At 42.3% G+C, this 14697-nt stretch overlaps 1 protein-coding gene across 1 annotated transcript in view; it reads left to right on the top strand.

Annotated features, from left to right (window-relative positions):
* The window catches only part of ANKRD45 (ankyrin repeat domain 45), a 94821-nt gene that overhangs the window by 4614 nt on the left and 75510 nt on the right, over nucleotides 1–14697 (top strand). The window contains exon 2 of the mRNA XM_088482187.1: nucleotides 1522–1816. Coding sequence (XP_088338313.1) covers nucleotides 1567–1816 — 250 coding nt within the window. The 5' untranslated portion in view covers nucleotides 1522–1566. The remainder of the gene's footprint in view (nucleotides 1–1521; nucleotides 1817–14697) is intronic.

Genomic DNA, 14697 nt, shown 5'->3' with positions numbered 1-14697 from the left:
TGATTAGAGAGCGGGTCTCATTGTATAACTTTTAATAGCAATTATCTCCGTAAGTGTATTTCAAGGTGCACTTTGTCCAGTGTAAAAACGTTACACACAGAATTGCCATATGTAATTAAGCAATGCCAATGTCCTCATTCCTTTAATTAATTTAAGACATAAATGAAGCTAAACCAAGCAGAAGTTTAGCAGAAAAAATGATAACACAATTGTTTTCAGTATTTATGTATATAACGTGCATAATAAAACATATGTTATATTGGTTCATATTTTGATTAAAACAGTCAAACTTGTAGCCTAATGTTAATGGTTGCCATTTTTTGTAAGGACCTACCCTATGCATTAATATACGCTAAAGCACAGTAACTACTGTATGTGTTGTACCACATCCTTACTGCAACGAGTGGTCCTAGCCCTGAACTGGAAGAATCCGTTACCTCCCCATTGTGGTCAATGTGTATTGTAGTTTATTAAAGATTTTAAAAATTAAAGTGGAGGAGTTACCCATAGCATCCAATCATATTTAAGCTTTAATAGCTGTACTGCTTTCTAGAAAATGATTGGTTGTTATGGGCAATACCTCCACTTCTCTGTTTTGGAAGTTTATGCATATGTATCCCAATGTATTACATTGTCTCTTTTCTCATCGCTAGCATCCATCAGAGCAGGGTGTAGCACCACTCCAGTCATCCCTATCCGCAGGTATCGCATCAGCTTAGTGCTAGCAATAAGGGATGTCTTACGGAGATCTATCAAAACCGTGAGAGCTCATTCAGAATGGGCAGTGCATGCGCGTGGATCTTCCAGCAGTAGGACTAGGAAGTAACCATAGAGTTATCCTTAGATGATGATATGTGTTAGTGGGCAAGCGATGAAAAGCTCTGCTTGTTGTGCTTAGCAAGTGCTCATAACATTGTGGCGGCAGCATTATTGATAGCAGCCGAAGACACTACTGGAGAATTGTGATTTCTTCATGGCCTGCCGTATACATTTTAGAGAAGCTGTAAAAACTACAGTGTTCAGTGAAAACAAAGGTAAAACAGGGTTAGCACTGCTTCATACATTTGCCCCGCTATAACTAAGATAACTAAAATAAAGTTCAACTTTAACATACGTACTCAACATCTGCATCATCTTCTACTTTAAGCGGTGTCAGTGGCATGACTTTCTGAGAGGTGGAGAGGGCTCTGCGTTAGATGGGACCAGGAATGATCCTAACTCCCTAAACCTCTAACTTTAAAGAACCTTCAAAAACATGGAAGACCACATGGCTTCCACCTGATATTCACTTACAAAGCTCCCCTCCTACCACCCTTACCTGTTCTGCCCCCCACCGTACCCTTTTGCTTTATGCACCCTTATCTATTTTTTTTTCTACAAAAATAATTGAAAATAAAGAAACAAATGTACGCTCTCCTTCACAGCTAGAGAGGCTAAAATGTGACAAAATGTTGGTTTTCTTTCCTAACCATTAAGTGGACCTAATCACATGTTCAATGTTTATATTTTCCATTATTGAAGTGAAACCTTGTGGAGTTCACTGGAGATACAGAAAAGATAAATAGGATGGATTGCTTAGACCGTTTAAACCAGGCCAATCCAGTGCTTCTGTGTATTCTGGAAGGGAATGTACAAGGCCTACAGTCTATCTTTGAAGATCCAGTTGATGTTCAACATGAGCGAGGAAACAAGCTGCTTCTAGAGGAAGATTTACTGGGCAGGAACCCGCTATATGTAGCCTGCATTCTGGGTCGCACTGAAGTTGTGAAAGACTTGGCTAAATATGGGGCGAGCGTTAATCAACAAACAAATCGAGGTAAATATTCTTTATTTTTTATTTAGTATGTATTAAGTTTAGATAGATATGTATCACATTTGGCGGTCTATTTACTAAGCCTTGGATGGAAATAAAGTGAACAGAGATAAAGTGCCAACCAACCAGCTCCTACCTGCCATTTTTCAAACACATTTTACTGTGTATATTTGTGTTTATTTTGCTAGTTTTTTTATTAGATATACAGTCAGGTCCATAAATATTGGGACATTGACAGAATTTTCAGATTTTGGCCTCTATTCACCACCACAATGGTTTTGAAATGAAACAAACAAGATGTGCTTTAACTGTAGACTTTCAGATTTAATTTAAGGGTAACTACATCCAAATCGGGTGAACGGTGTAGGAATTACAACAGTTTCAATATGTGCCTCCCACTTTTTAAGGGGCCAAAAGTAATGGGACTATCAACTCAAAAGCTATTTCATGGACAGATGTGGGCTATTCACTCGTTATTTCATTATCAATTAAACAGGTAAAAGGTCTGGAGTTGATTCTAGGTGTGACATTTGCATTTGGAATCAGTTGCTCTCAACTCTCAATATGAGATCCAAAGAGCTGTCACTATCAGTGAAGCAAGCCATCATTAGGCTGAAAAATCAAAACAAACCCATCAGAGAGATAGCAAAAACATTAGGTGTGGCCAAATCAACTGTTTGGAACATTCTTAAAAAGAAAGAACACACCAGGGAGCTCAGCAACACCAAAAGACCTGGAACACCACAGAAAACAACTGTGGTGGATGACAAAATAATTATTTCCCTGGTGAAGAAAAACTCCTTCACAACAGTTGGCCAAATCAAGAACACTCTCCAGGAGGTAGGTGTATATGTGTCAAAGTCAACAATCAAGAGAAGACTTCACAAGAGTGAATATAGAGGGTTCACCACAAGATGCAAACCATTGGTGAGCCACAAAAACAGAAAGACCAGATTAGAGTTTGCCAAACAACATCTAAAAAAGCCATTACAGTTCTGGAACAACATCCTATGGACAGATGAGACAAAGATCAACTTGTACCAGAGTGATGGGAAGAGAAGAGAAGGAAAGGAACTGCTCATGATCCAAAACATACCACCTCATCAGTGAAGCATGGTGGTGGTAGTGTCATCTATGGCTGCCAATGGAACTGGTTCCCTTGTATTTACTGATGATGTGACTGCTGACAAAAGCAGCAGAATGAATTCTGAAGTGTTTCGGGCAATATTATATGCTCATATTCAGTCAAATGCATCAGAACTCATTGGACGGCGCTTCACAGTGCAGATGGACAATGACCCGAAGCATACTGCAAAATCAACCAAAGAGTTTTTTAAGGCTAAAAAGTGGAATGTTATGCAATGGCCAAGTCAATCCCCTGACCTGAAGCCAATTGAGCATGCATTTCACTTGATGAAGACAAAACTGAAGGGAAAATGCCCCAAGAACAAGCAGGAACTAAAGACATTTGCAGTAGAGGTCTGGCAGAGCATCACCAGGGATGAAACCCAGCGTCTGGTGATGTCTATGCGTTCCAGACTTCAGGCTGTAATTGCCTGCAAAGGATTTGCTACAAAGTATTAAAAAGTGAAAGTTAGATTTAGGATTGTTTAGTTTGTCCCATTACTTTTGGCCCCTTAAAAAGTGGGAGGCACATATAGAAACCGTTGTAATTCCTACACCGTTCACCTGATTTGGATGTAATTACCCTCAAATTAAATCTGAAAGTATGCATTTAAAGCACATCTTGTTTGTTTCATTTCAAAGCCATTGTGGTGGTGAATAGAGGCCAAAATATGAAAATTCTGTCAATGTCCCAATATTTATGGACCTGACTGTATTAAAAGTTACGTTTAGCGGCAAATTTAACTAGCCAATTTTCTGTAAACGTACATGTATTCCCCCAAAAAGAGTCCTTTTTTTCTTTCTTCTCTAAAATGTTAATGTATTATGAACTGACTCTGGGGAGCACAACAGACTTACCAGGTTCCTCCAAGGTTCTCTATGTATTTTTCAAACACAGCCTGTGACATGGAGCTGATTGGCTGGTACTTTAACACCGTCCACTTTATCTCCGTCAAAGCTTACTACATAGACCCCTTGATCTTTTCACCTTCATCGTTATAATTTGAGCTTTAATAATGTCTGTGTCATGCAGAATTGCTGCTTAACCCGAATATGCAATACATTTCTTGCCCAAATGGCAGGGCTGTAACAAGGTTGTGTGCCTGGCACCGATGCCCAGGGTGCAAGACCAAGGTGGCAGCACAGGTACTACCCTTACTGCACCCTGCCACACTATTTTTGCCTAGAGAGGGGTGTGTAGAAAGGCACCCTGCTCCATGATAAGGCATCTTTAGGACTCTCCCGGGAAACACCTACCTACTACCTGGCTGCTTCCTCGGCACTTGATGTGTGCCGCCATGACATTGCGGGGGGTGCCACACCAGGGTATACAGGAGCCCTGCTATGGCACTGTTTAATGGTTGTTCATTTACAAACTAATCATTGTGTTAGCTGGATTATTATTCTGCTACAAAGTTCCTCATACTTATGCTGGCCATACACGCTACAATTATCGGGGCGATCCACCTGATATCGGCGGATCGCCCCGATAATTGTAGCGTGTGGGGGGGCGATGAAGGGTTAAATATTGCTCGGTCAGGCATGCAGGATTCTCCAGCATGCCCGTCCGACGCGATATTTACCCGGTAACTGTCGGCCGCATCGGGCAGTGAATACCCAGCGCGGCCGACAGACAGACATTTCCTGTGTTCCTTCCTACGGAAGGAACAGGGAAATGTCTCCTCCCCCGGGGGCGGAGCGCGGATGTCGGGCTATACACTGTGAGATTTCTCTCACAGTGTATGCCAGCGACATCTGCGGCTGGCAGCCGGGCAGATAAAATGTCTGTCAGTCTGACAGACATTTTATCTGGCTGTGTATGCCCAACATTAGTGATGTCATTTGTTCTAATAAATGTATTTGGTACATTCTCATCAATAATGGTTCATTCCATAACATTTCTGACTCCGCTATGTTTAGGTAAGGGTACATTATAACAAAATAAGACAACTCGCATCCTGTAATCTCAAATGTAAATCTTATTGCTTCTAATAACATTGTAAATGTTCACATGCCATTCAACAATGAATATATCTTCCCTTTGTATCATCAGTCTTCCGACGCTTCACCTTTGCAAGTTCCTATTCTTTATCCATGCTGCAGCATTCTGCTAGAACAAGAATAAGGGGTATATTTACTAAAGTGAGAGTTTTTAGAAGTGGAGATGTTGCCCATAGCAACCAATCAGATTCTAGATAAAATCGTTTAGAAGGTGCTAGTTAAATGTTAAGTAGAATGTGATTGGTTGCTATGGGCAACATCTCCATTTCTAAAAACTCACTTTGGTAAATCTACCACTAGAGACAACCAAAATCACTATAATAGTCCTTATTCTTTCTGACCCACCATGCAACATGCTAATACACTTTATTCACATGATTCATCATTGCACTTAACTGGCTATTTATATTTCCAAACACCGCTCAGAAATTGATAGTTTCTATTAATGATTGAATTAGGTAAGGAACATCTATTTAATACTTATCCAACACAATTTAAAAAAAAAAAAAAAAAAATTTTGAAACACAACATTAACATTGATATTGGTCATCGATTAATCAGGCTATCGATATTTGGAACATCGCGACTTTACTTTCCCCAGCAGCTGCTTCTCTGAGCAGCTGCCCCTTACACATTGGGGGACTGGACCGTTCTGACCGATCAGCAGTGATTGACAGCATGGCAGACACTGGGGGAGGTTGCAGTGATGCAGAGGGGCTGAGAGCTCCCTCTGCCAATGACGACTGCTGGAAGATTATCTTCCAGCAGCAGCCCACTGTGCGTTACTGACAAGTCGCATCATTTGCGACTAGGTCAGTTATCAAACTGCCTGGTGTGGTTAATGCGACCACGCCAGGCAAGTGGTTAATTTGAGGACCTTGACTAACCTGTAGTTTAGATTACATTTACTTTTTTATTTTGTTATTCTTTAATAAAATTTTCTGTTTTATCACTAGTCATTTCTCATAGGGAGATAGAGCCTGATTCAGAGCCGCTCGCAATTTGCAATCACACGCTCTGAATCAGGGCGGGGATTATTTTTTTTTTTCCTGTCTGCTCGTTAAGCTGTGTGTGCCCACCCACAGCTTGTGTGAGCGGGCAGGAGATGGTCGCAATTATCGCGACCATCGGCATTGCGAGGAGACCCTAAGGTAGGGTCTCAGCACTCGCAATGCTAAGTGGACTTCCAGCTCTAATAGAGCCAGAAGTCCACTACTGACATCACTAGTGATGTTAGTAGGGACGCCCACAAATGCAGGCGTTCCTTCGGGAATGCCTCCGTTTGTTCAACCACCCCTCCTACCCGCCTACAAAACGGGGCGAGCTGTCAATTAACATCTACAGCCGCCCCGTTTTGCTGCGAGCGCCAGAGCGAGTGAAGGTCTCGCGTTGCGCACGCCGATCATGCGCACTGGGCCACCATCGACCCGCTTGCGAGCGCAATGTGCTTACGAACGGGTCTGAATCAGGCCCATAGTGTTTTCTTGGTCTGCGTTTTTTTTTGTGTTCATAAATATTTAATTCATAAAATTATTGGGGGCTACTTGCATTGGACCTGTACTTAATTTATTTAACAACTCTAAACAGCAGAAAACTATGTATAAAAGTAATCACATTAATAATAAGGTTAGCAGATCAAATATATAAGAAATTATATCAGAAATTAGTTCATACCCATAAGATCTTACAGTCTGAAATAAACTGCATATATATGTCCCCTTTTTTATAATAATATGCTGATAATATACCCACATCTGTAATGATTTTATGATCATTCACAGAGATTGCTTAACTATAATTGTGTGATCTGCCTACATGCATCAACACAAATGGCTTGAGGTGATCAAAATGGTCAGGTTTTTTTTGGATTAAGGGGCCTCTGTATTAAAGCTTGATGAGAGAGAAAATTGTGAGATATAAATCACCAACCAGTCAGCTTCTAACTTAAATTTTATAGGCTGTGTTTGAAAAATGACAGTTAGGAGCTGATTGGTTAATACTTTTTCTCTCACAATTGTATTTCTCATCAAGCTTTGATACATAGGCCCCTATATCTGATATATTTGGAATCTTTCAGCATGCACTCACAACATACAGTAATTGTATATCTCAAGGCACCCTCCATCATGTCGTTATCGGCAGATTGACCAGCATGTTCGAGCGATGATTGATGTCGGAAACGACCAGCAGGAGCCTGTATCGCTGGCCTTTTCCGACATTTGCATGCCCGATTAACTAGCGACTGAATGATGAGTGCTTTTATATGTGGCACCTTAATTACTTTTCCATCCTAAAATATGGAGGAGAAGCACATGGCTACCGCCTTTTTAACCCACTTCCTGGAAGAAGTTCCGGTTTCTAAATAAAGTTTTTTTGCTATTTAAACCACCACTGGTGGATTACATACCATCCTTGAAAAAGTGCGCAAGCGCACGAAACGCGTTGGTGGTAACAGGTGGCGACCGTGGACTTTCCTTGGACTACCTTATCTACAGTCAGCTGCACACGCCGCCCGTTCCGTCCCGAGTGACGTCATCTCCAGCGGCCGATCGCGGCCAGACGCCACGGGACTACAGAGAGCTACACCCAAGGCCAGGCTTCAGCTCTCTGACTCCCCAACCATCACCATATCCGGAACCACCACATTTGGAGGAGACGGAGCGGTTGGTCTCAGGAAGGGTAAGGTAGGGAGAGACAGCTTACATCTACTTTTGTGGGCGGAAGTGCCAGTCCACTCCACGAAGGAATCCACCAAAATTCTCCAAAAGGAGCTATAAACAAAATTGTTTTAACCAATTTTTATGTTCACAGGTTCCACATTACTATTAATACACATAGCGCTCAGTATTTATTTTATTTCTCTTGCCATTTTTAATTGAGCTGCTGAAAACATCAGAGCGCGGTGGTACATTTATTTTTTTATAATAGAATGTGTAGCATTCCCACCCAACCTGGCAAGTTCCCCAAAGGCTCCAACAGACCAGACATGCTCTCTTCTTTGTTATTAGATGGGTTTCCTTTGAATTAATAGAAAAGTCCATAGTGGATGGACCTTGATAAAACTGCTAGTTTGAGGCAGGTAAGCAGTGGTAGCAGAGGAGAGCATTGCTGGACCATTGTAGTCTTGAGGAGACCTGTAGGAATGGGAGGAATGTTGGACACCAGGTAAACAGAATATTGTCTTCTATCATAACTTACTGAAGTCTACCCAACAATTACATTGTACTGACTATGTGAACCAGTTTAATATAGCTAGGAATATTACAGTATATTATTAATATTAACTTGTTCAGCTTCTTTTGCTGGGTTTGTTTAACTCTGTGAATGTGTATTTATAGCTTAGTATCTTACGTTTCAGAACATTTCCAGTTGATTGAAAAATAAAGCTAATATATTCCTTGCAGAGATTTAATGTTCTTTTCAATGGTGCTGACTGAGATATTTAAAAGGATCAAGCAATATTAATTAGAGATTCTTGGTTGTAAAATCTCCTCCTGGGATATCATTACATTGGCTGTGCAGCCCATGAGCTTTCTAGGTGATGAAAACTTTTATAATTTATATGTGTACACTTTATGTTTTCCCTTTGACTCTTTTGACAAATCTTTGGACCCATTTTCTGCCAGGTGCTGACCTCTTGTGGCACAGTTATGAACCACCAGGGGAAAATGATCAAATACAAAAGGTCTACAATATTAGGTATATGATTAAAATGTGTCAGAGGGTTGAACTGAATGTGACTGCAAGATGGTGCTTATTAATCTTGACTAGAAAGTAGTTATTATATATAATATAAATGTTGTTCTGTGTTCTTTAGGCCCCTTACCTGTATGTTTAATGCTTCTCGCTGGATGAGGCTTGTCCACTTCTTGTCATGAGCAAGCTTATATAACAAGTATTGTGGCTGTACTTGTACCACTGCAATACCTGTTCTATTATCACCATTTCAGGGTGTCGATAAAATATTAAAATAATTTTTATAAAAACGTCCTTGTGTGAGCAAGAGGGACCCGTCAGTTCCTTGTCTGAGGTCTCTGACTTCCCCTCTCTGATGGCTGGAAATCAATACAGATTACACACATATAGTATAATTCACCAGCTTTTACAGTTAATGTGCATCCCTGAGTTTGATATTACACTTGTGCAAATTCAAAGTGGAAATGGCAGATGCGAAAAACGAATGCAGATGACTTTTGATCTGAAAGAACTCTTTGGGCTTGATTCAGAGCCGCTCGTAAGCGGCCGCTCGTTCGCTCCGAGCGATGTTTGCCCAACTGCGCATGCATACGGATCGTTATACGCATGCGCGAACCAGTCAGTGCGGTCGAAATTCATGTGCTCGCAAAATAGCGAATGCCTGATAATTTGAGTGACAGAAAGAGGCGTATGTGGGTGGTAACAGGGGAAGGTGCTTGAAAACGGGGAGTGGAGATCCGAACGCAGGTGTGCTTAAAGGTCAAAACGGGCGTTTTATGGGTGTGCATAATTAAAACAGCAGCGTCATTGACCACGTCACTGGGTTATTTTATAGTCAGAACTGCTCGCAAAATTGTGGTAGGAAAAACCAACCCCAAGAATAGCGAGCAGTTCATTCCATGGTCGATGTACTCGATTAATCTAATAAATAGCGGACATGACGTAGGATGCGAGCGGCCAGGGGACGTATTTTTTTTAAAAAACGACCGCAGGTTTGGTTCGCTCGTTCAGACCTAGAGGTGTGAACAGACCGCAAAGAGCGAACGGTTGATTTGAATAGCCACCCCTATTTTCTGGACGAGCGAGCGCTAATTGCGTCCGGCTCTGAATCAGGCCCTTTGTCAGGACAGCAAGATCTCGGGGGAACAAGCCTGACTTAAACAATGATGCATACAAATGATTTTTTTTCTTTTTCAGTACAAAATGTGATGTCCTGCAATGTAAATCAATATTTTAGGGTTCTCTTTATTTTTAGTATGTCCCGCACACCCCTTATCGAGACCCTGCACATGCCCGCCCATTGTGTTAGCAAGCGTAGACACAGCCATCACCATTAGTATCTGGATTACCAATAGCTCCATGTCATGGTAGCAAATCTTTGTTGAAGTATTCTTAGATTACCATGGGGACAGTCCGAAGACGCATGATTTGTTAAAGACACCCCTGTTATTCCTATAGAAATTAACTTTACCATGCAGGATGGAGCAGCCTGGTCGGCACAACATTGGGTGCAGTGCTGCAAGGTGGGAGGTTCAAGGGGCATTATTGTATCATTGTTACCCTGTCCAACACTATACAATGCCAAGACTACAGACATTGTAAAGTGTGGGCAGGCTGTCATATATAGCGCTACCATATCCATTGATGTTAATACTTATTTATGTTTATAATCTTGTACGAGAAATATATATCAAAAGGTATCAATAAATCATACAATTGACAGAGGTCTTAAATTATGCCAGACGTTGGACGAGTGTGATGGTATATAAGGGTCATATCATAAGGAGAAGTAGGATATTATATAAGGGGCATGTGGAGCAGAGGGTTATAAATGCATATTTATAAACATGGTAGGTGATGTGGAGGGGCTTATGGTATAAAAAGGGCATGTAGAGGGGTCTGGTAGCATAAAAATAGTATGTGGAGTGGTCTGGTCACATGAAAGTAGTATATGGGGGCTATGGTGGCATAAAAATAGTATGTGGAGGGGTCTGGTGACATGAAAGTGGGATATAGGGGGGTATGATGGCATAAATTAATATCCAGTATCTACTAAAAATATAACTGTTATGCTCTTATTCTATATGAGCATTGTGATTTGATCTATGTATAATGTACTGTATTAGAGTCATTGGTGAGAGTTCAACTTCCATTATTTGTGCTGTTCAAGAATGGCACTACTGTAAGTACTAAATATGCGCACAGTGACGCCACATTGCATAGAATTGAATTCCCATTAAATTTCCCATTTATTATCCAGCAAATAAGTGTGTATGTAGACCATTTTTTTTTCCATTTGAAATCAGCCTCACATGCTGGCCATGCCCATTTTAGCAAAATTCATAATGGGGTGGGGGAGGAGGCGCCATAGAGTAGGCATACTCTGGGCACCATGGCTCTCCACTACACCTCTGGTTGGCAGCATCTTACCTGTGAAGCTGCAGACTCCTGCTCCTCTATGTCAGTGATGGGCTGGGAATGTGGCACTGGGCTATAATGCCTTCGCCCAATGGCACCCTCCCAACCTAAGGAACAGAAGATATTTCCCCTCCAGGCTAGTAGCATTAGAAATGCACGTGCAGGTGCAGTGAGGAGTGAGATGGCTCCTAAAATAGGGGAGCAGGCATCAGTAGTCCTTCCATTGGACATCTCTTTTCCTAACACAACCTCAACTTATGGGCCCTTACCCACTGGTGTCAAAAATCACTTTTTCTAGCTTTTTTATAAACATTTATAGAGATGGAACCTATTGGATACTATACCTGCTTGTGTCAGAAGTGGGGAGCAGGGGTGGCACATGAGCTATTACCTGCTCTGTTTACTAACATTTAACTTGCAAGACCACTTGCAATTTTATAACACCAGCGGATAATCAGCCAATTGCTTATGAGCTTTCCATGCTCTTAGGCCACCCCATATTAAGTATTGTGTCACGCGGCAGACTGGCTGGAAAGATTTTGGTTCTCAGTATAGCGTTTGCTCACTCATTGTTGAGGCATTGGGTCTAAAGGATTACCTATTGTATACAGGTTCTGGAACCAGGCAATGTATCTGCAGAAAAAGCAGAATTATAAATGTCTCAGGTGTATCTCTGCTGTGACTTCTGAGGAAACCGGGAGTGTGCTTTTACCCGGAGAAACGCGTCAAGGATCCACTTTCATGCTGCATAAAGACTGCTTATAACGTAGTACATGTCGGCCAGTGAAAGCCAGCTCTACTTTTGCATGTGCGAGCTGCCCTCTGATACCAAACGGCAGACTATTGAGCATTGAGACACTGCCGAATAGAGAGCGCTCTAACTAACTGTAGAGCATACACCGAGCGGAGGTGTCTGAGCCATCCGACTGGTCCCCTCCAAATTGCGGAGAGACAGTCCCCCACTGGAGCGCTGATTGATGTAATCCACTGAGGAATAAATCCAACAGCGTCTGGCCAGGTATATTGGACCTCCTGCCGGGTGAAAAAATCTCTCCTTCCACACTCTATCCCCACAAGTATTACTAAGCCGTGTATGCATACGGTTACTAACCAACAGTCAGTATTTTACACCATTCAATATCTTCCTGATACAAACAAGTCCTCTGACTATTTAGTATCCTATGGGACTATTGGAGTTGGAGACATATTTGTGACTGCTTATTTCTTTCAGTCGTATTGCCACAGTGAACTGCGGACTGTCATTTATTAAACAGTGTGGCTAATTACCAATCTCCACCCTTAAAAAACCTCATAGGATTTCATTATCTTTATCAGAATGCGTTTTATTTTTTATGTCTATGCAGATATTTAGAGATTGAACCTTTATTACCAATCTTGTCATTATTATTCTCAAGTTTGTTCTAGTTGTTAACAGTTTTTAGCTGATTAACACTATCATGTCATTTTAGGAATATAGTATAACTGTGTAATAAATCTTTTTTACTGAATTCTATATGGCGCTCCACTCCTTTCCCTTTTTGTATCTCTGCTGTGACTTGAGTAAGCCTAGCTCCGCTGTTAGGGGACATTCACATGCAGGGTAAGTTCATAGAGTTCATAGAAAGTCCTTTAGAATGTAAGCTCTCACAAGCAGGGACCTCTTCCCTCATGTGCTTCTCTTTACATTTTCTTCGACTCTTTACTCCCCATAAGAGCACCTAACACGTGACTGCCAACTCCACCTACCGGCTGCTTACTCCCCATAAGAGCGCCTAACCGGCTGCTTATTGTGAGTGCTTTAATCACTATTACAGCAATGTATATAAATCATGTCCTTGTCCTGCACTGTAATGTACTGTGAGTTACTTGTTTCTTGTTTACTTACTCTATGTACGGCGCTGCGGAACACTTGTGGCGCCATATAAATAAAGGATAATAATAATAGAGAGCATACCAACAGAATTGCGGGCTATGTAGGGCTGTGCGTATGTGTAAACACTGTATGTCTGTTTTTGTACCAAGGATAGGACTGTAAAACTAAGCATATGGATATGGGTGGTCTGGCTACTGAGATGCATACAATGAATATACACCTATAGTTCTGTGTGCATAAATGCACACAATGGGCCTGTTTCAGAGCTGCGTGCAATGCCGACATTAACGTAGGTGAGCGTTTTTTTCAAGTGCATGAACGAAAATCCCTATAAACTCTTATGGCGCATGCATTTCACAGAGTCTATGCACAAAGGTGGTCTGGGGCAGTGACTGGGAAGTAACTAGTAATGCACACAAAAATGGTCTGTTTAATGGGCATGTTATGGGAGTGTCATGGGTATGTCAGTGAAAACGGCTGCGGGCACAGATCACACAGGCAGACATAGCAGGCCATAGTCAGACGAAGCCACTGGACCTGCCATAGGGCTGGTGACAGTTTTGATGGTGCGTATATGGACGCTGCAAGTGGGCGTCTCAGTCCTTCCACATTCAGACGCACAGATGTACACAAAGGAAGGATTTTGTAGCAACATTTGCATAAAGTTGCCACCAGCGACTGCCAATAGACACTGCTGCATGCGTATCTGCATCCACCCCTTGTCACGGCCAGGGTTTCTCGGCATGGTGGTCACCGGGTATTACCTGTGAGGTCGTTATGGCGGGTGGTCTCTGGCAGTGGTGCTGGTGTTTGGCGAGGGGCATTGGCTGCGCATGGTTCTGTGCGGGCACATTGTCACTAGGCCTGGTGAGGTCTGGCGGTGTTTCCATTCTGTTGGCATGGGCGCCGCCATCTTGCCTGCGGCCATGTGATTCCGGCTGTCCAATCCTGGTAGGTCATGTGCTCATTTCAGCCAGTCACAGTGCGGCACTGAGTATTTAGGAAGGTCCAGAGCCTTCATTCCTTTGCCAGTGCAACGTGTTTCTCAGCTGCGGCTGAGAGAGAGTACCTGTGCCTTACCTGCCTGCTTGTTATACGCTTCTAGCCTAAACCTTGCCTGCTCCAACCTGCTGGATTTACCCTGCACCCTCCACATACCTTTTCACCTGCCTGAGTACCTGAACCTGCTGTTCCCTGCACCTTGCCTCCCTTCACTTCCAGCTGGATTTCATTTCCTCAGCCTGCATTTGTTACAGCTCACCATACCTGCATTCGTTACGGCTCATCATTCCTGCATTCAGTTACAGCTCATCATTCCTGCATTCAGTTACAGCTCTTCATACCTGCATTCTGTTACAGGTCACCATATTTGTATACTGGACTGTTCCTGCCTGTCACTATCTGGACATTTCCCCATTAACCCCCACTACAGTTATCAAGTGCACTTTAGTGCTATACCTGGACTTTTTATTTGCCATTCCCATGTCTTCTAAGTCACTTATTAAAAACTCCACTTTTTCCTTTAAGTCTGCTTCTGTGTCTGCTCCTATCACCACCCCGGGTCCGCAACAAATTCAGGACCTCACAGTTTGCACTGGCCACATGGATCCAGCCACGGAACAGGAGTCTGGAGTAGATTTATTTCGCTGTATTGCTGGTCGTTTAGAAAACCTGGAAGCTATGCAACATCAAATGGCCTAGTTCCTACAGATGTCTAAATGCCAAGATAATCTGCAAACCTCGTTAATCACCCCTGGGGTATCAGCAACCA

This window comes from Taudactylus pleione, unplaced genomic scaffold, assembly GCF_031769625.1.
Source record: "Taudactylus pleione unplaced genomic scaffold, aTauple2 ptg000017l, whole genome shotgun sequence".
NCBI lineage: Eukaryota > Metazoa > Chordata > Amphibia > Anura > Myobatrachidae > Taudactylus > Taudactylus pleione.
Note: the sequence above shows the minus strand (reverse complement) of the source record. Positions and strands in the feature narration are given on the sequence as shown.